General features: G+C 37.9%; 2 protein-coding genes across 2 annotated transcripts; one reads left to right on the top strand and one right to left on the bottom strand.

Moving 5' to 3' along the window:
- Positions 1-2,271: 2,271 nt before the first annotated feature.
- On the bottom strand, positions 2,272-8,549 carry LOC124629755 (leucine-rich PPR motif-containing protein, mitochondrial). The gene is made up of 9 exons (XM_047163287.1): positions 8,268-8,549; positions 7,614-7,798; positions 6,947-7,145; positions 6,461-6,779; positions 4,819-6,375; positions 4,483-4,719; positions 4,074-4,220; positions 3,139-3,856; positions 2,272-3,035 (listed from the first exon to the last, which is right to left on the bottom strand). Exons 1-9 carry the CDS (start codon positions 8,399-8,401, stop codon positions 2,605-2,607), a joined length of 3,927 nt encoding a protein of 1,308 aa, XP_047019243.1. The 5' UTR covers positions 8,402-8,549; the 3' UTR covers positions 2,272-2,604.
- A 618-nt stretch (positions 8,550-9,167) lies between these two features.
- LOC124629815 (malate dehydrogenase, cytoplasmic) lies at positions 9,168-11,797 on the top strand. Its single transcript, XM_047163384.1, has 2 exons — positions 9,168-9,401; positions 10,372-11,797. Exons 1-2 carry the CDS (start codon positions 9,399-9,401, stop codon positions 11,362-11,364), a joined length of 996 nt encoding a protein of 331 aa, XP_047019340.1. The 5' UTR covers positions 9,168-9,398; the 3' UTR covers positions 11,365-11,797.
- The last annotated feature ends 10,890 nt before the right edge of the window (positions 11,798-22,687 follow it).

The following is a 22,687-nucleotide window of genomic DNA, read 5'->3' as shown; positions in this document are numbered from 1 at the left end:
GTTACCACGGTCATTCACTTCCTTTATCCCAGCAAAATCTCGAATAACTTCGCAACCGAAAAAAAGAACAAATACAAAATATGGCACAACATTTACTTTATCTAGACAACTAATTCTAAAGGTAATATCTATTTAAATATTCCCATTAGAAAGAAAAAGGGTCTGGCTGGCGTCACGTTACCCCAGCAGGAAATGTTTTTGTGAAATAATTAAAAAACTATAAGCGCAACAAAAAAAATGTGCGCAACAATTACAGAAGCCGCACAACTAATTATCTATAAGATTCAAATGACCATTTTCGACAACATCTGGCCTGGGTAACGTACACGTTTTCTTTTTAACCGACTTCCCAAAAAGGAGGAGGTTCTTTTTTTTTTTTTTAACGACGTCAAAAATTATCAAATGACCCCTCCCGCTGTGGGTTAGCAGCGGTGAGGGAGTGCCAGACTCTTACTGACTAAAACCGTCGTGTTCCGTCATAGGCCTTTTATGTAGGTACCAGGGCCGTGGTATCTCTTTCGAACAACCCGGAGCCCCGACAGGCCTTGGCCCTGCTGGGCCCCGCTGGGGTTGCTGACATCTCTTTGAGGAGCGCGTGGAACAACGCGCGCCGTCGACACGGGTCTGTCGTCTAAGCAGACAGAGGGACGATGAGCCACCCGAACTCACCGCCCACAGACCCACGCCTACGGTGGCCGGGAGTCATCACGCGACACCCGGCGCCCATGGTGTCTACCTGGTCCAGCGCGGCGGCCGGGATGAGAGGTGCGAACTCTCTGGCGTTCCGCCTCCTCCTTCTCGAGCATGACCGCTTCGCAGAAGGAGGCGACGGCATCCCATTCCCTCTCGCCCCGGACCATGGCCTGAACCAGGGCCGGACGCGAGAGGTCGCCGCCGCCCAAAACCTCGACGAGGACCCGGCGGTGCCCTTCCTATGCGGGGCACACCTGGACTGTGTGGTCCACCGTGTCCTCGGGGCTGTCCGCACAATGGTGACACCCGGGCGCCTCCTCACGACCGATTCGGTGCAGGTACCTCCCGAAACAACCGTGTCCGGTGAGGACCTGCGTCACGCGGTACGTGAGGGCGCCATGACTCCTCCCGACCCACTCCTCAAAGAGGGGACTTACCGCCACGATGGTGGCGTGCCCTAAGGAGGAGGTTCTCAATTCGTCGGGATCTTTTTTTTTTTTAGGCGCCTGGACCGATTACCAAAGTTTTTTTTTTGTTTGATAGGGGTTACCTCCCAGGTGGTCCCATAATCACCAGATACCATTACGCCACCATACGCCGCCGATCTGATGATGGAAACCTTCAGAAATCGAGGGAAATTTCGAAAATTGTAGGCATACGCAGGGTAAAAACTTGACACTAAGGCGTATGTCTGATAACACTATGCAATGGTGGAGGTTTGGAGCTGACCTGATGATGGAGACCAGAGAAGGTCGAGGGAACTTGGCAACTGAATGTGTAAACTTCCTCGTGTTTGGGCTTATATTGTTCCTATTGACAAGACCTTTGCAACAGTGAAGGTTTGGAGCTGACCTGATGATGGAGACCAGAGAAGGATGAGGGAACTCGACAACTGAATATGTAAACTACCTCGTGTTTGGGCTTATATTATTCGTATTGATGAGAACTTTCTACTTAATCGGATAGTGACAACTATGCTTGTCACTGAAAAGCTAAAAATAATCAATTTTTTACAAAAAAATAAAACCGACTCCCAAAAACACTGAAAAGCAAAAAAAAAAACTATTCTTAGGTGCATCGGCCTAGAAGTCGGTGGCGAAATAAACTTAGGTACATCCATTAGACACTGACTTCTAGGCCGATGCACCTAAGAATAGTTTTTCTTTTGCTTCTCAGTGTTTTTGGGAGTCAGTTTTATTTTTTTGCAAAAAGTTTTTTTCGTGTTTCAACATGTAATCCTTGCAAAGAAGTTTGCGCTGTCAATAATTTCGACATTTTTTATATTTATTAGGTTATGTAACTACTAAAAGAATCGTAGTTTTCATATAAACTTTCTTATTTTGCCCGTATGAACTGCTCTAACATCGATATGTAGGTACCCCTCACAATCTTTCAATACTCGGCGTGCCGTGCCTGCAACCACGCACCTCTCGGTATCACCTCTCGAAAGAGCGCGCACGACAATTTTGCTGATTGATAGCAGTCGATGAATAAATAATGTCATGCATTTCAGAAACTACATTGCATTGCATTTGATTTGCTACTGTAGGACAGGGTGATAAATGAACACATCAAAAGTATTAACTAATAATTTAATCGTAACTAAAATTAACTACTACAGATGCAATTCAATATCCTTGTAACATCCATAATTTTAGTGTTAGTCAATAATCATTTATATTCTTTACAATAGGGCGACAATAAACATGGCATCTTAAAAATAATCCTGATATTTAACCAAGCTGTTAAACATAAAATATGTTGGAAAAAATAACAATGATAAGATATATCAACAAATAAATGAATATTGTACAATATACTACATAATACAATACTTTGGATAGTAGATGAACATTCGTGGTATTTTAACATTGAAATGCAAGAAGCAAGGTGACTTATCACTACTTAAATTCAGATAGAGAACTTAAACACCCTTCCGGCCTCTTCTACGGCACCCTTGAGCCGTGTCAAAGTGGTTTTGTTTAAGTGTTCAGTCTTCACGCCCAGTTTTAGAGCCTCAGATAAAACTTCCTCACACTTTTCTGAATTGTTTTCCACCAAGTAATAATTTATGAGGCGTGAGTAAGCATTGCCTAACGACGCATGTGATAAGTTTTTATTAGATCTCAATGTGCTGATCATTTTTTCAATGAGTACTGGTTGTTTTCTAGTGTGACACTCCTGCAATAATCTTCTGAACATAACAACTGGTGCATTGACCAGCCATTTTGACCATATTAAATCAGCTTCTTTGTCTTTGCCTGCTAATAGGAGTTCCATCCATATTAAATTGGCAGGGAGTAACTTTCCTTTTTCTGCTGCTATTTCGGCTATTTGAGTGCCTGAAAAAAAGGTTTTTGTAATTTAAAACAAGAATACATTCATGGTGAAAATCAGAATATGCTTCATATTTGGAAGAAGATATGAATGTTACTCAGTACTCACATTTAGTCACAAGCTCTGTATCTTGAATTGCGTCAGCAAGGGCACCACTCCTCGGGAATTTCCTTAATGCAATATCTAATTCCTCTTCTGATTTGGACGATTTTATTGCAAGTAGTAAATTGTCAACATGTTGTGACCCAGCTCCTCTCGCGAATATAGCCTTTGTTAACTTATCGTCGTATGTCACATTCCGTTTCTGTGAATCGTTAATGTATTTGCCCAATTGTTGAATTTTTTCCACATTTCCTTCATCAGCCAAAGATTTCAGTAAATATTTCAGGACGCTACTCTTAGGCATCACTCCATGTTCAATAGACTTGATAGCGGTATCCATTGCTTGCGACAATTGCCCATCCTTAATCATGGTCTCGATATGAACAGACACATCGTTTTTGGTTGGTTTCTGTGGTTCCTTTTTCGCAACAATTTTTTCAACAACATCGCCTTTTTTATTGACAGTTTTAACGGGTTTGTGGTCAGGTATAATAAACGGGACCTCCCTATTCTTTGATTTCAAATGTTGGCCGAGATATGAAAGGAACTGGTCACTGGGGATTTCGCCTTCTTCTTGCAAAATTGTCCAAAGACCGAGGGCCTTGTCAGTTTCATTAGCCTTGCAGTAAGTTACGAGTAAATGATAGAAAATGTTAGAGCGGTCAATATGTGATAATTCCTTTGTAGCTTCGAGTAGACCTTCAAGATATTCAGATTTCCCTTCCTGCAAAACATATGAAATAACATAAGCATTGGGCTAACAACCAAAGAATTAGTCAAAAATACTATACATTCATAAAAAAAAATATTTCTGTTTGCCTCGAAGGAAATTCAAAATGGTTGGACGATTTTTTATCAGTTTGATCTTAAAAAAAAATTGTACTTCAGATCAGTTTTACTGAGAAAGAAATAAGAAAAATAAAAGTAAACAACACCATTACCTCCACATATCTCTGGCAGGCGTCATCAAGTCGTCGGTGTCGGGTTTGCAAGCCGGGCGTCTCTAGGATCCGCCGCGCCTGACGCAAGCGGCCGCACTCTACGAACGCGAGCACCAAGTCATGCAGGATGTTCACTTCTCCATGCACCTGGAATCAAATTATTTATAACCTGTTTACTTCTGAGATACTATTGCCAGAAAAATGTGTCTATGCGAGTCTCAGCACATTTTTAGTGAAAAATTAATTTGAAGTACATTTTAATCTGTATATTTTTTTTCTTTATTGTCATCAATATTATAATAATCTTATGTTCTTGATAGTGAATTATGCGTCAATATAATATTCAAAGCAGACTAAATATTTAGAACTGCCATTGAGTTATAGTCTTAGCACAGAAATAGACATATACCTGTGTACTAAGATCGGCCAACCACTGCAGTTTGGTAGCATCCTCCTTCATGATCAATGCTTTCATCAGTTCGCCTTTCCAAGGAGTACTTCTGAATTTTTTACAACAATTTTCAAATTCTTTCAATGCACCATCAATATCATCTTTCAGTATGTGTACTTTGATGGAAGGACCCAAAATCACATTTGTGGGCTCAATGTAGTTGCAGTCAAGTAGTGTGCTTGTCATTTCTTTCACCTGGAAATTAAAACAGAAATTACTTCAAGAAGAAATACTATCATAAAAAATAAAATTATCAAGTAATTTGAATATATACAATGATCAAAAGACACTTACCTGTGCCTCATTTTTCTGTTCTGCCAATGTATTTAATATCTGCCAGCATTTCGAGTTCAACATAAAGCCTGGGTTCTCTTCTGTCAGCTTATTAGTTTTCAAATACTCCACAGCCTCATTGAATCTGTTGGCCCTAATTAAGGCGTACGCCATTAACACTATTTTATATTTGTTTAGAACAAACTCCGGGTCCTTTTCGGCTAGCTGCTTTTTGTAAGCGTCAGCCCGTTCAATGTCATCATTTTCACAATAAAACTCGAATAACTGAGCTAATGTTGCTGGTGTTAGTTCGAAGTTTGTTGTTTTTAAATCATCTAAGTAACTGTTCAGCTTGCTGACATTGTTCTCCTTTATGTAAGCTACAAGTAGCTGCTTCTGAATACGGTTTAAGTTGTTTGCGCCCTTGCTCTTGAGTTGAGATAGCTGATTTTCTATTTGCGCCGTAGTTCTGGGGGCACCCGACCTGCGCTGACCCTCAATAGGTACCAATTCCATTTTAGACGTCGATAACTTCGTTAGCAACTCCGACAGCGTGGTCGTCATTTTTTCTCCATGAAACTGTTGGATTTCTTCTGCCGCCTCATTTGTTATTCTTAAGCCTTTAGAGTAAATACCTTGGAGAAGTGCCTCTGCGTATTCCGGTTTGGCCAAATTTTTTATGGACGTCTTGACGATGCGGCTAATTTCGTAGATATCCTGTTTTTCCTCGCTTTGTGCATCGTCATTGGCGGATTCTTCTTCAGCTTGCGCACCTGGGGCTTTGCTACAAAGAACATGAAGTATGGATACAAATGAGTTAATATCTTTAGTTTTCGTCACTGCTTGGATGAGGGACCTAGACACGAGGTTGTAGTTGCCCCTCGGACGGTATTGCAGAGCGATTTGAGCCGCACTCTTCAGGTCTCCTGAATCTAGGAGTTCAACCATCACATTTCTTGCACTATGTATAGCTGGAATATTCGCGATTTGTAGTTTGACTATAACATTCTGTGGAGTGCCATTCTTTATCAAGTATGGAATAACATAATCCCTCAAAGCTTCTCCAGTTGCCATAATACCTTCACTGGCCATATTTCTTAAGATTTGCAGTAAGCCCTCTTCATCATTTTCTTTGCCTTTCTGAGCCAGCAAAGGCCAGTAGTAATGTGGCCTTATTTCTAGACCCTCTTTCTTTAATTCTGTGAAAAGCTTTTGCGCTAATTCCACTTGACCATGTTGAAGGGCTCCTTCTGTTGCGATAAATAAGGCACTTGGCACAAGACCTTCATTCTGCAACTCCCTGCAGGTCTGAATAACCTCATCAGCTGGTTTGTTAAGTCTCAGCAGCTGCTTAACGAAGAATGCACCCTTAAATGGAGTATCTTCAATATTGGTTGCTTTTGGCATTGTTTTCATGATTTTCCTGGCAGTTTCCTCTTGTCCCTTGTTTAGTAGCCTCAGTATGACATTACACACATCTTGGTTATATCCTAAACCTTTTTGCAAGTAGGGGATCAGTTGTTCTACCTTATCACCATGTCCGCTGGTGGCCATATGTTCGATTACTTCCAGAACATCCTACAATACAAATATCAGTTAATTTCAAAGTCAATGCACAACTTGAAGGCACAATATTTATAAATAGATTTTTTTCTAAACTTACTCTGTCAGTCATTATAGCTTCTTTTTCATTTGCAGTTTTGATGGTTGCCTCAATTCCGTCAATGTCACCTTTCTTGCCATACCCACATGCCAGCAGTGTGTATGTTCGGTTTGAAGGTTCGAGTCCAGCTCCAGCCATGGTTTGGAGAACAGCCTTAGCTCCATCAGTATCACCATGGAACGCATGGCCCATTACTAAAGCATTCAGCACGGGTTCAGACACAGGCATGCTGAGTTCTCTCATCTTTTCCAGCACTTTAGTGGCACCTTCAACATCACCTTCTTGACAGTAACGCCACATCAGTCTTTGGTATGTTACTCTGAATTAATAGGAGAACAAGTTTGTTTAGGAAAGCAAATGAGAGTTTAATAGTAAACAAAAATATACATATTTTTTAACCCTTTATTAGGAATGAAGTAGAACCCTGGGCTGGTTTAGACTGAACCAAGTCAGATATAAAATGATCTATAAAGAGATTTCTTTTACCTGTTAGGCTGCAATCCTTTTCTCTCCAACTCTTCAAGAAACTTAGCTGGAGAAAATTGATGCTCATTTTCAATGTAGACCCTCAACAAAGCATTGTAGTGTGAGATGTCCATAGGTATGCCTCTTTCAGTGAGAACACTCCATATCTTTTGTACCAGTAGAGTTCTTTGTTCCGGTAATTCTTCTGGTACCAACTCACCTAGAAATAGTTCATAACCCATGCTAAAGTTGATTAAGTAAGTTAGAATTAATTTTTAAATTATATAAGACATATACCGTCTTACCACAAAAACTTTTAAACGTCAGTTTAAGACTTGTCTAAAAAAATGTCAAATTATGACGTTGACATATGGTTCATTTTGGAGCCAAATTTTTTTTAGACAAGTGTAAAACAGTGTTTAAAGTTTTTGTAGTAAGGCCATAACAGTCTTATGGCAAACTATTTGTTAAAGAATTTTCATAGCAACTTCTGTAAAAGTTGGCAGTGGTTTAGTAACCAAAGTCTCTTTCTTGAATTCTTATTACACAAGTTACTGCGAAAGATAGTTCTGATTCAGTGTTAAAACAGTATTTTAGAAAAAACTATCAATGAAATTAAAGATCTAGTCTGAGCAAAACCACAAACATATCTTTACAATCACAAATACAACAATTTACAGTGTCTTACCACAACATCTGATGACCAACAGTGATTGTGAGCTGGTGATGTCATTTTTGGACCTGATTTCGTCAAATACTTCATCAATGTCCTTTTTTGTGATTCTTCCAAATTTACGCACTTCAGCATCTAGTTTCTGTAGCAGGGGTTCTAAGCTCTCCTTCTTCTTTGTTGCATAGTCTCTCATTAAAACACTGGAGACGAAAAATATTTTTTATAAAAAAAAAAATTATATGTTTAAGAAGGTACATAAAATCTTAACATTCATATCAATAAATGTCCTGGAGATGTGGTGCCTTTCCAATTTAATATAATTTCAATTTTGATCATAAACCACAGCATAGGTGTCTCTGCTGGTGAGCAAATATAAAGTAGATATTTTTGATCAGATAAGATTGTTAACACATAACCCTATTCAGAGTTTTTATAGGATACAACAAGTTGATCTTCTGTTTTATGAGTTTAGAATTGTCTATAAAACAGAATTAAACGTTAGTCTTTATTTTACATAACTTTATTACTTAGTTTCGTACATTACAGACAATTTTAAGGCTTATAATACAGCAACCTCAATCTTATGAGAATATTATGTTCTAGATAATACATATGACAGAATTTCGTATATGTATTCATAATCAATATATTAGATTATTATATACTTACTTATTGGCGGCACATAGAGCTTTAGGATTAATTAAAGAATTCGCTTCAGCGGTCTTAGCCGAGTTCAGGATAAGCGTTCGGGCCGCACCAGTAAAGTACCGCACAAACTTTGTAGACCTTAAAAGCGAAGACATTTTGTTTCGGGGTATCTTTAAAACATTAATAATAGAAACAATCCCGCTTTAATTACGGCAGGAATCACTGAACTTATTTCAAAACCTCAAAGGCAGCCAGGAACTACCTGAGAAAAGAACTTTGAGGTTATAGTTATGTCATTTCACGAGCATAGTCAAAAAAGTGTCTATGGGCATGAGGGAGCAGTTAGGTGTTGCTATAGTTCGCCATTCAGAGAATGCGTTCCTGACACGTCGCGATTGAACTGACGACGTAACTTTGCAATGGCGTTGCAGTTACGATAAAAATATTTTTGCTGGTTGTTTACCGTTTTAACAATTGAGGAGCATTAAAACAACATTATTATATCAATAATCAATGAATGTTATTACGTCGTCAGTTCAATCGCGACGTGTCAGGAACGCATTCTCTGAATGGCCGAACTATAGGTAAACCTTATTCGTCCTCCAAAACATTCGCGAAGTTACTCGGCGAGACGAGATGACACAAGGGCCGCCGACTTTGCCTCTCGCAGCGATGCTAAGTTGGTCGAAGTAAACAGAAGAGCCCTTCCATACTCCTCGTATTCGCGTAACTTAAGCTAATTTTAAGCTGAAATTGCAGAAATCTAAAGAATTTGTTCGAATTAAATTGTGAACACGGACTAGTGGAAGCATCAGTTCAAGAATAGTCCACACATAAATAGGACGACAAAGATGCGGAAGCCGGAATGTATTTTTTCAGAGGTACGGCTGTCGGCTAGTGTTGTGGCTGTGTCTGTGTTGCCATTTTTCTTGAAGTGTATGATGATTTTCACCGGCTGTCAACTATGACAGCCGTCAGCTGTTTTTTTACTCAGGCGGGCTTGTACACGAGTTCACACGACGCAAGCATTTTTACATACCTGGCGGTATTTGGCACAGTTGATTTCGAGCAGAAGGTTTAGCCGGTTGTTATCATAAATACTAAAAATCTCTTGGATTTAAAGAAGCTAACAACCAACAAGAAAATATTAAAATGGTAAGTTTTATTACAACTTCCTTTGACTTTGATTTGACCTTTAATTACCTAGCGTGTTATTGCGGGGTTTCTTTATCAATTACTCGATTGTTACGCGAATTACGACTGTAAAGATTGGTAGAATGATATAAGAAGTTAGCAGCCATTGTGGATCTTTGAACCTTCAATCAGGAAACAATGGCATACAAAATTAAGTTTTTTTTCAAGTTCGTTAAAAAAAAAAACCTGTTCTTGCCATGCTCACACACCGACTATATTAATTTTATTGTAGTTTTATTCTTCTGTTTCAACATGCCCAATTATCCCTAAACTTTTTGAAAGTTACTGTTAATTTGTCCTGTGTAACCATGGTAACCTGTCTAACAGTAATTTGGCAGTGATCTTGTTTTGCACCTGTTACATAATAATAATAATGCTGTGCTGCATTGGCACAAACATGAGTTCTGAAGGCGTTGGTACTTTTTAGTTTTTGGAAAGAATTCAAGTTTCTAATTTTACTGTAGAATAATTTTTCTTGCATATTTTTTTATGTAGGGTATTTTGTGATACCATCCAGTGTTAACAGAGCTGCAGAGTTAGAACTCATGAATTTAGCACTTGTAATTCATATTAAATGCCATGAATAACATAGATTACATTGAAATATCTCATCATGTTACAGTACACATAGACAAGTAGTAAGATTATCTGATTGCCTGAAGTTAAATGCTATTTTTCTATGAATGTGAGGTAGTTAAAAGATATTAATGAGTCTGCACTTGTATAGGATATGGATTATATTTCTCAACTAATTGTAAACAAGATATAAATCCCTTTTATGGGTCCTATTCAGTAAGGGTCAGATCATGACCCTTACAGGTGGATAATTATGACCTACTTGTTAAGCTTATCAAGCAAGTAACCATTCTAATTAATTACTTTAGTGACTCAATTTACTGTATGCTACATTGAAATCTTTGATCATTTTCAGGCTGAACCTATCAGAGTTGTTGTCACCGGCGCTGCTGGTCAGATCGCCTACTCTCTGCTCTACCAGATTGCGTCTGGTGCCGTGTTCGGCCCCAACCAGCCAGTCTACCTCCACCTTCTTGATATCGCCCCTATGATGGGAGTCCTTGAAGGTGTGGTCATGGAACTGGCTGACTGTGCCCTGCCTCTTCTCGCTGGTGTTCTGCCAACAGCTAAACCTGAGGAAGCATTCAAAGATGTTGTTGCTGCATTCCTCGTTGGTGCCATGCCCAGGAAAGAGGGTATGGAAAGGAAAGATCTCCTTGCCGCCAATGTTCGCATTTTCAAGGAACAGGGTCAAGCCCTTGACAAAGTTGCCCGCAAGGATGTGAAAGTCCTGGTTGTTGGTAACCCAGCTAACACAAATGCTCTTATTTGCTCTAAGTATGCTCCATCCATTCCTAAAGAGAACTTCACAGCTATGACTCGCCTTGACCAGAACCGTGCCCAGTCTCAGTTGGCAGCTAAAATTGGTGTTCCTGTACAGAATGTAAAGAATGTTATTATTTGGGGTAACCACTCATCTACCCAGTTCCCAGATGCGTCCAATGCAGTTGTGACTGTTGGTGGTGCTCAGAAACCTGTGCCTGCAGCTATCAATGATGATGCTTACTTGAAATCTACCTTCGTCACAACAGTTCAGAAGCGTGGAGCTGCCGTTATCGCCGCAAGAAAAATGTCTTCTGCTTTGTCTGCCGCGAAAGCCGCATCTGACCACATGAGGGATTGGTTCTTGGGTAGTGGCGACCGTTGGGTGAGCATGGGTGTTGTCTCCGACGGATCATATGGTACCCCCCGTGACGTCGTATTTTCGTTCCCTGTCACAACCGCCAATGGCAAATGGAAGATCGTGCAAGGCCTGACCATCAATGACTTCGCTCGCCAAATGCTCGATGCTACGGGCAAGGAACTGGCCGAAGAAAAACAAGAGGCCATGGACGTTTGCAAAGATTGATCTAGCACATAGAGTAATAAGCAATATAGATTAGTTTATACATTATGTACGATCTGTAGCCGCTCATTAATTACTGTTATCACAGAACGGCTTCATTGTGATCAACATAGCTATTAGTTTCGAAGGTCGCACGTAATATATATATGTCTGTCCAATCTGTCATATCATCTGACTGCAAAAATTTGCTTTAATTAGGCATTTCTTTTATGGTTTTGAATATACTGTTTTTTATTTTCATATTTCAAAGCATTTATATTATATAAATTTCGTAATATTTTTGAGACTTTTATTTTATATTTCTGGTTCATATTTTGAATAATTAGATATTACATAAGTCTATTCTGTTATCATGTTTTCTGTTAGTTGTAAATTGATAACACACTGAACCATTGCTTGATGAAGGTCACTGTAAATAAAGATTATTATTATTTTATGTTATGTTTTATGTTTAATTATCTCATCAGCGGTATTTTGTAGATCAGCCCCCATATGATAGGTATCATTTTATTTTATTCGACAATCGTTAAGTTATTCTCAATTTATTAGACTACAATTGACTGCAATCGAATATAATTGAAACACTAGGTCTCAAGGTTGAAATGAGACAATGACATACGATTATTATGAACTCAATTTTTAGGGACCTTGTATAGTTTACTTTCTATTATGTACAGTAGCTAATGTTTCGTTCATTTATTATATCAAGGTACATTTTATTATATAATGTAACAAAATTGTAGATTTCGTTTGAGCATACAAGCCTTTTTTATTTTTTTATTTAAGTTTTATTATTTACTCATGATGTAAAGCTGAAAAGTTGTTTGCATGAACACGCTAATCTCTAGAGAAGTCAGAGAAATTCGTATTTGATAGCTCATTAAATATCAAGAAAGGCTACAAGCTGCTTATGCTGGTGCGGATAGTAGTTCCCTCGGGACGCGGGTAAAACTGCGAGGAACAGCTAGTTACTTATATTGTGTAAAATACTACATATCATAGTACAATCTTCGAGTTTAATCAATGTGCCTGTTCGGAATTTTGTTTTTCATCGTTATGATAATCTAGATTATAGAAATGAATCTGCAGTTTTATTGAAATGATAAAATAAAATAAGTGGAAAGATATAATAGTTAATAGTCGATTATCCATTGTTTATCTATAATGCAGGATACTCATAAGAGATTATATTGTTTATGAACAATATTTTCTTTATCAGGTCAGTGGAGCAGCGTTTACGATATACCTATGTTTTATAGTTAAAACACAATTCATAAAAAGATGTATTATCTCTAGTAGAGTAACTAGGGTATTCAGTTGGTGACAAAGCCATATTTAATTGTTTTACGGTTTGATATGCCCGTGGCCTATGACCCGATGGTTCGGTAGTTAAGGCTATGGGTGATAGCGTCATGCTAAAATACTTCCTGACATGTTCTATTAAAATGCACTGTTGATATATCTGTTATGGACCATGTGATTAATTCGGGCATTATTAATAATGCCCGAGCATTATGAATAATGTCTAGCTTTATCGGGCCAAGTGATTAATAACTATCTTAACTTCATTATTTATCACATTGCACGGGCATTATTATATTGCTACATGACAGTTGGGCAATTTGATAATAAAGCAAAAAATTGAAGTTAGTGACGAAAACGTATCCCACGTAACAGTTGCCCGGGTAACTGGGTTGAGGAGGTCAGATAGGGCAGTCGCTCCTTGTAAAGGACTGGTACTCAGCTACATCCGGTTAGACTGGAAGCCGACCCCAACATAGTTTGGGAAAAAGGCTCGGAGGATGATGTGACGAAAACGTATCGCTGCAAAACCGACTCCACGTAGTCTTGTCTGTCCTACCCCTAGAGTGCAATTCAAAACCGCGTAAGTGTGGAGGGGCGAGGCGGCCTGCGAGCTGAGGCGCAGGTAGTTTTAACGCTAGCCGACGCGGCTGAGGCTGGCCGGCTGAGCCGGCCAGCAAGCCGAAGCTGCGGCGGTGAGCGTGAAAACCATCTGCGACGATAAGCTCGCATGGGACCGCCGGAGCCCCGCAGCACCGGAGCCGTGACAGAAGCCATGCTTGCTGCATGTTGCTTGCTTACATTTTAAACGTACTGATTTAAAAAATTAGAAGCTAAATAAATAAATTTTATGATGTCATTTAATAGTATTTTAGAAGTTTACTGTTAGAACGCATGCTACAAATTTAGATGCTAAAAAATAACCATCATGCGGAGTTGTATTTAGAGCGGTTTACTTAGAAGATAACGAGTGGCTGAGATAGTATTATTTAGATGCTCGTTAATTGTGGCTGACTTAGTAATTTAGAAGGCAACATACATTATTCGGGGCGAATAATTATATTAAAAAGGAGCCTGTTTAATAAGCACCCTTTAAATATGACTTTCCTTAACTTTTAAATGCAAAAACTAGTGGATTTTTAAGGCAGAAGTCCTTCATAATTAATCCAAATCATGAGGCTAATTATTTAAGTGGTTTAATATTTAGTTTATTTTAAATTAAATGGCAATAACAATAAAAAATTAAATATATAAATATGTTATTACTTTGCTTGTATTACTTTGCCCAAAAGGTCACGGGCAATATGTATAGTGCCCGGTCAATTTGATTATTTGAATAATTATTATCAAATTGCGCTCTCATATTGGGCATTTTTCATAATGACCGGGCATTATGTATACTGCTCAATTTATCACTTGGTCCATAACATATCCATATCCAAGATGCAACTTTAAAGTTAATTAGATACAAAGTATAGATACATACTTTCGGTACATTTGCTCAAAAATAATTTCAGTAAAAGTGGTGGTGAAGACAACCACTACCGATCCCCCGGAACGACCTTGTTAGGATTCCACTGCAAGGATATTTAAACTTAATTCTACTAAGAACATCTTAAAATATTTATTAGGTGTGCCTTAAAATTCTGAAAAACATCACGAACCTACGATAAAATCTTCCAATGCATTGTATAATGTTACATACGTATTGGATGGTGATAATAGGGTGGAATGTTATGTTCGTCATAACAAACAAATGATATCACTATCTGTATAAAACATAAAATATGTTAACTGAACTAGCTATCTGCAATGGTTTACATGGAGTAAATTGGAGTAATATCACAGATTATATAATAGTTACTACGTAACAGATAAATCACTCCATACAAAAAAGGCCGTACCTACTGTTATAAGCACCTACAAGTTCCCCAACTACCTACAAATTCCTAGCTGCGTTATAAAATGAACCTTAAAAGCTCGAGCGCTTGATTGTTATTCCAATGCGATAGCGCACAGTTCAGTGACCGCAACCGTGCCGTGGCCGTGCTTAGGGTTGCTTCTAACAATTTATTAATATTTAAGTAGGAAAACAAAGTTACGCTTATTTTAAGATAGCCTTTTTTAAAACTGAGTTTTTAAATAAAAAGTAATATCTATATCTATACATATAATAAATCTGTAGAAAGTGATTGTTTGTTCGGGATTCACGTAAAATCTACGAATTTAATGCAGACAATGCTTATATACAAAAGTTCTACGTAACTTGGGGTATTACTTAGGCTTTGTTTCATCGAAATCGGTTCACTCTATCGAAAGATATGATTAATTTAGTGAATTCAAGATGTAAAATATTACGACACGCAATCTGTTTGACAAAACAGTACAGGTTAAAGTAGCTCCATCTGTGGTAAATAAAATACATCAAGAAGCGAGGTGGTAAATAACAATGAATTACCATTTACATTCTTTATATACTATTATTTCAATAGATGGAGTTGTGTATTTTCCGTAATTCACCATATTTTAACACGTAGTGTAATTTTTCGATAGACATTTCAATAGTGTTTGTCAGTTTGCCGTGCCACATCAAAATCCAACTATAATTATTACCTTGATGAAAGGAAAATTAATAGATCTCAGCCAAATTTAAAACGGTGCCATCTAAATTATTTTTTGAACATTATGTCAAAAATGATGACTTTAGTGGAACAATTAATTATAATTTAAAGTTACAGATGGAGTTCATATCAGGATTTTTTCATAAACATAGTTTAGCTTATCTTCCACTAATGTGGTGGCCTTAAACAAATTACTTTGAGTGAGTAGTATTATTTTTTCTGATGCAAAATATGAAAACTTAATCCTAGAAGAAATCAGGATCTATCTCTCGCAAGCGCTGCTAAGCGTGAGATAATGTAGGCTTCTGTAGCTTTAAAAACCAGCCCAGATACAAAGTGCAGATAAGAAATGGGAGCTGCCTTATCGCGTCTGAAAACGTACAAAATACGCGTCGCATACCAGAGACATGCTTACTTTCAACTTCCGATCGCAATTAATACACTGTTCACGATTACGAACAGTCTCAGTTAGACCCGAGCCAAGTCTAAAAAAAAACCTTTTATATAAAACTACGTTTGATATCATTCAATTACAAAGACAGAATTGTTCTCTGTTGCAAATCCTATCCACCTATAACCTATCCTAATCCAGAATGCATTGCAGGTGTGCATTGCACAAAAACCAATGGTATCCTATTCGAGAAGTCAAAAGAGTTGACCTGCCAACGTCAGCTTCTGCGCTAAGCAAGTGTTCTTAATAGTACCATCAGAATTGCATTCATCGTTGAATGAGGTGAATAAATTTTCAGAAACCACAATAACAGTAGGAGCCAAAGCGTATTATCGCTTCATAGAGCTCTGATTGGCCCCAGGTGACCAAGGATTTGTTCGTTCATCAGATCTTTGAAAGTGTTTCGGTGGATACTTACGTCCTGTTTACGTGTGACACAAAATATGGTATATAAACGTCCTCCGCAAGAGCGAAATTTTCCCAGTGTGCGATAGTGACGCACAGTATACAACACTTATGTTTCTTTTGATTTGCTGGCTCCACCAAGAAATGACAAATTGCGAGCGTACATTTTGAAAATCTTGGCAAAACTGCAGGTTTCAAGTACGAACACATGAAGTGGACTCTCTCAGATACGTACATTTTGCCTATTCGTGAACTAATGCAAACATTTCGGTGGAGTCCCAGCTTAGGCCACCACATTAGGCGTGCGCGATCCTCGGGCGTGTGAGTAGCGCGGGCGCCGCGCGTGCGTCGCGAGCGCGCCGCGTGAGCGTCGCGTTTTGCTGCCCTGCGGCACTTGCAGCGCGCTCGCGGCGCGCACGCGCCGCTCTCCTTGACGTTTAACTGCTAAGGCGTTTAGCGGGCGGCGGGGATAGCGGGCGAAGGGGTAAGAACGCAACTCGAGCGCCGCGTGCTCGCCTCGAGCGCGTCGCTTGCACTCTTCACACATGCCGCAGGGCAGCAAAACGCGATGTTCACGCAGCGCGCTCGCGACGCCCGCGCTACTCACACGCCCGAGGATCGCGCACGCCTAATGTGGGGTCAGCCTTACCATAGTGAGTAAGTGAAACTATCCTACCCTATGCGCCTGCTGATGATGATGACTCATTTCAACATCCATCCAGCTATTCCCCAACTATGTTGGTGTTGGCTTCCAGTCGCCGAATCTGTTCGAGTACCAATATTTTGCTTGGAGCGACTACCTATCTGATCTCTTCAATCCAGTCACATTACAAGACATTATCCATGGTAAGACTGACAGACTTTCTGGCTTCTGATTAGTCACAGCAGCTGCAGAAAATGTACAAATGACAGCTTTGTCAGACTCAAAGCATATAGACATAGATTATAGCTGTTTCCTGTGAAAATTACTTACGCACCATACGTAATAATTTTCCAAATTGGCTGACTAGATCCAGAGATATTCACAACGTCACAAACTTTACTTCTTTTGTTTAGATAAATGGTCACATCCACAACACAACCTTGATCATTGAATCTATGCGACTGCTAAGTGCTAATCCTAATTATACTGTCACGTGAAAGAATGCACCTTCGGGATAAGTAGTATTTTGACGATTCTATATTGCCCACGCAAACGAAGTTGCGGGCAACAGCTAGTCAAGAATATTTTTCTTTAGTTAACTATTGTATTGCCTACTAAAATGGAGTATGGGTACATATTACTAAATATTACCTAATACGTAAGCATAGGTAAGTACTTAAGTAAAGCTTTCGTCAAAATCAAAGGCGGTTTCCAACTATTTTTCGAGCACAAGTGCCATACCCCATAAGGTTCAACTCCGTCGAGTGTTGATACATACCTAAAATTGGTTTCTGCGTAGCGACACGCGTAATGTTCCGAGTCGTCATTTAGTTGGACCAGAACTACATATTTATACCTACTTACACTCGAGATGTGTTTTGAGCTACAAAACTCACAATACAGTTCATATAACTAAGTAGGTATCTAAAGTAAAATAAGTACCTAATGATCTCTGTTGTTAAAATCATAAAGTAGATAAGCATTAATTTATTAAAAAAAAATAGAATTACTAGATAAGTTCATACATATAAAATGTTTCTAAATCTTACAATAGTCTCATATAAACCAACACAACTCAAAATAATCCATCAGTTTGTGAGGTAGCTTAAAAAACCTAATAAAAACCAACAGCATAACATGCCACGAAATAAAAATAATAATATTGGAGCGCGCGCGGCGCGTGTGACTGTTGAAAGCCCTGAGCCGCGTGGGGCTACCGGTAACCCAGCGAGCGGTAGGCATTTATCGCGCGCAAGTACGTCGAGTGACAGAGGCCTGGTAATATGTTGATAGCAGCGCCACTTAGTCTGTATTTTGATTTAGATCGTGGTTATGAGTAAGAAAACCTACAAGTACCATGGACAAGTAAGTATAAATTAGAGGATGCTGAAGAACGGCGTCCAATGAGAGAAGCTGTATTACTATTGGACAAATGGGGTAGATTGACTAAACAATATTGAGTTCATTCATAAGTATTTGCTAAGGATCTGGACAAACTAGGCAACATCATTAATTTGTTTCGTATAAGTTTAACTGAGTTCTGACACTGTTATATTTGTTAAGCACTGTTATGTTTGTTATATTTGTACCTACTTAGGTATTAGGTACCTATCTACTTCAGTGTCTAGCAAGGAGGTCGCTAGCGTCATCAGTTGTATAGGTCATCGATATCTTACCTTGAACTTGAACTATGATGAATAACTGGTATGAAATAGGTAGTTTTTGTACCTAATACTTAAAAAGTAAGGAAAATACAATAATTTTCAAAAGTTGACCGACTTGATAGAATAACAATGATAGGTGGTTAAGTATTATACTTATATAGTAGGTATGATCAAATTATTCCAAATCCGATTCTACTTTAGGTCGCTTGCTTTATTTGGTACCCACCTACGTAGAATCCAAGGTACTAATGATCCATACCTACAACAAACCTATTCAAGTGCGTCAAGGAAATAAACACTAAGGATTATGGTTTTTGAATTACACAAAAAAATTACCATTTGTTTATTGAAGTTCCTTCCCTAATTATTATAGCAACCAGTAGATTAGCAACCTATAAAGACTTTCAGGCAACTCAGTGATCTGACTGCACTAGGTACCTATGGTACGCTGTGAGAAGTAAATCTTTATTTATTTATCAGGTCTCAATTCTTTATACATAACGTCCCCGGAGACCCCTTAAATAATTAGCGGCAACATAAATACTTAATCATCTAATATACTTAGGTAATAACAGCGAAATCTAGTAGGTCCCGTTTTGCCCTTTGGGTACGGAGCCCTAAAAACCAGGTTGGTAGTTATGGTTCAAAAAGTTTAAATATTTCAACTTATTTAGTTTTTTTTTTATTTCGTTTATGGTAGTGCCTTTGTTTGACTATGATTTCTACCTGTCAAAATGTTTAAGTAAAGCGCGGGAAAAGAAAAATAAAATTAGTGTAGTTGATAAATGAAATTATTGTTGTTCTTTCATCGTCTCTTCTCTCCGTCTCCTGGGGTAAGTTGTATAAAAAGTACTTATGTATATTTTATAATGGCTTGTGTTTAAACACCGCCCAAAAAGTACTTACGTATTTCGCAACCAAAAAATTCTAAACGGTTACCAAAATGGATTAATCGTCACCAAATAACGTTTCCTAAAATATTACGAAATAAATCCATTTTTTCCTATTATTGTCTTGCATAAAAATATATGGACGCCTTAAAAATACAATTTAGACTAAATATTATATATGGTCACTACTTAGCTGTTACCAAATATGTAATACCATGATTTCTAATTTGATAATTTTTACTAGGCTAATAAAGGTAACGATCGCTAGAATATTTCCCAAATACCAATTAGGTAATATACTAGGGTCAGGGTTCCCAAACGTACGTCGCTTATTTATTATTATATGAATTTGGGTGTAACTCAGTACGTTTAAAATGTAAGCACGCAACATGCAGCAAGCATGGCTTCTGTCACGGCTCCGGCGCTGCGGGGCTCCGGTGGTCAAATGCGAGCTTATCGTCGCAGATGGTTTTCACGCTCACCACGCGCCTCAGCTCGCAGGCCGCCTCGCCCCTCCGCGCCTACTCGGTTTTGAATTGCACTCTAGGGGTAGGGCAGACAAGACTACTACTACTATGATTTTTGGTAGTAATATTAATCTTTGAGTTGGATAGAATTTGATGACCGTTGATCCATTTTAGGAACCAAAAATAATATTTGTGCAAGGTTTGTGATTTTTCTGATGTTATTTCATTTCTTTGGATCATAATTTTGATCGTTTAGGGCCCTCATAATAAAGTCAATTGATTTTTTTTGGAGTTGTTTATTTTATTTGGTGCCTCAGCTTAGAGTCTTAAAAATATTTTTGGTGACCGCCTAAATTATACCCTTTAATAATGTCCTACGCCTTATGTCTCTCTCACGTTTCCTTGTAGGTACCTACCTAGTTTACGACCTCCTAGTAACCCATTATCTCACTTTCAGCACGCGTAACCAGGTACCTATAAGGAAATACCAAAAACTCTTTAGAATAAATATGAAGATAAGATCTAGAGGCACTTAACAATAATTAGGTACCTAGATGGTAATAAGCGGCCTTATCGAAGCATTTTCATAGGTAACCATTGTATACCTAACCGGAATGTTAAATTATTATCCAATTATCGTATCGATAATGTAGGTAGGTACAAACTATTTAAATAAATAAAAAACAATCAATCAATTTATTTCGGAGTGGTGAGGCGATTTCAATTTTTCATGAGTAATCCCAGGAAACGCGTGAGATTTCAATCATCTGAATCATCTCTAGGTACTAAAATGTTATTAAGATTAATGTGTGATTAATTTTACTGTTGAGGAAGCTACACTATTTTGGGTGACATGGGCTATATTCGCATATACAGTCATGGTCAACTAATTAAAGACACCCCCTGACTCGAAGTGTAATAAACAGTTATGGTACTGACATGAGCTTAAGCACGGTATAAAATGTAATGTAATTATTATTAAAACAAACATTACATAGTGTTCTTTAAATTAAGGACAAAAAATATTTACTTTCTTTACTACTTTAGATACAAAGCTCTATGGGAACTGAACACTAACTTTTGTAGTGGATACTTGGCTGGTCAGCTAATTAAAGACAGTAATAGCCGAGTTAAGAAAAAAAAAACGAAAGATAGAAATAGTCGCCACACTTTTTTTGAAGTGAGTAAAATATTTATGAAAACTCAAATTAGGTAACAATTTAGGTTTCCTTCATTACAATTTTTCATTTTAGTCCAATCAATACGACGAAAACAAAATTTCTGATAAGTAAAATGTTTTAGGGTTTTAAAATAAAGTTTTGTCATGCGGATTCATTCATAACACTTAAACTGTAATATTAAGGACATGGTAATTTTATTATTTAAGATGCCACTAAAAAAGCAAAAGCATTAATGGCACTAAAAAAGTCAAGGTTTAAGAACAACTGAAAACCGACGTCAAGGAAAACTTGTCCACAAACAGACTTTACAGTGGTGTTATAAGGAACTAGAGAACCATTCATATTATTCTGTACTGCTTTTTTCGGAGTCATCTGATGCTAAAAGGACGAAAATTGTGTCTGCAGAACTTTAAGATGACAGCCGGGTCTGGAAAACCTGTAGTGCATGTGTATCGGAAGATGTTACTTTTGGAAAAGCACCGCATGTCCATACTGTAGTTTGGCGTTTTCTATCAAAGGTGAAAGTTGCTCTGAACGAGTATTGAAAAATTATTTTTTTATGTGATAAAACAAAGGGATTTGATGAATTCTAAAAAAAAACTTGATTTTAGTCACCTCCAAAACATGTGATGGAACCAAAGTACACTAAGAAAGTTCTCAAACGTAGGAGGCGAAAATGTTATAGTGTGGGGCTGCTCGCCACTTTTTAGTGCAAGACCCTTCAGAAAGGTAGTATAAAAAATAGGCGAATTCAAGAACTATAATATTTCAGAAACAAGCATATTGTTATAAGCTAAGCATAATTGACCGGTAATTAGGACTTTCCAAATTAGAAAAGTCCTGAAAAACGCTGCAAGAGTATGGTTATATGGTTTGGCCTATTGCAAATCCAATAAAACAAAAATTGGTAATAGGCGAAAAATACCATGGCAATAAGTCGTATATGGAACATCGATCAATTTAACACAGATTTTAATTAAGCATGGAAAAAAGATCCCTTAGCGAGTGCTACAAAACTGACCGCTTGCTTGTTCAGGGATGTCGTACTGTTATTGAGGTAAAAGGAAATAAACCAAATATTAATACTTATTGGAATGTTTAATTATAGTATAGGGAACTTTTTTGTAGATAGGTAACTCCAATAATATCAATAATTTGTATTTCTTCCTCTGAACAAATGGAGTGTCTTTAATTAGATGGCCAGGCTTCGTTATGGATCATACCGCCCGAGATTCGGAAAAAGCGAAAAAGAACTGGGTGCGGGGGATTATTGAATATAGTCATTAGTTTTAACATTTCACAATGCCCTGTTAAATATTTTAAAATAGAAAAGAAAGCTCCAATGGAAATCGAAAAAAAGAAATACAGATGAAATGCCCCGGTAAGGTAAGATTCCAACAGTGTCTTTAATTAGTTGACCATGACTGTATATATCGCATAATTGCTTGTTAAAAAAAAATATTTGGTTTTTATGTCACTTTTTTTATTTTTACCTATAGGTATTATGTTATGGATGTTATAAGTGAGGAAACACATGGTTGTATTTGTGTATTTTTATGAATGAAGTTGTGTATTTCTTGTTGGAATTCCTAATAAAATAAATAAAAAAATAAAATATTTTATCGGGGCAGGTACGGGCAGTAGTTTTTCAGGTATGTGGGTGAAAACGCGGGAAATATCTTGATCATAATTGTTTTTCATC

This window comes from Helicoverpa zea, chromosome 4 (assembly GCF_022581195.2).
Source record: "Helicoverpa zea isolate HzStark_Cry1AcR chromosome 4, ilHelZeax1.1, whole genome shotgun sequence".
Classification (NCBI taxonomy): Eukaryota; Metazoa; Arthropoda; class Insecta; order Lepidoptera; family Noctuidae; genus Helicoverpa; species Helicoverpa zea.
The sequence above is the reverse complement of the archived record's forward strand: the minus strand, read 5'-3'. Positions and strand labels throughout refer to the sequence as shown.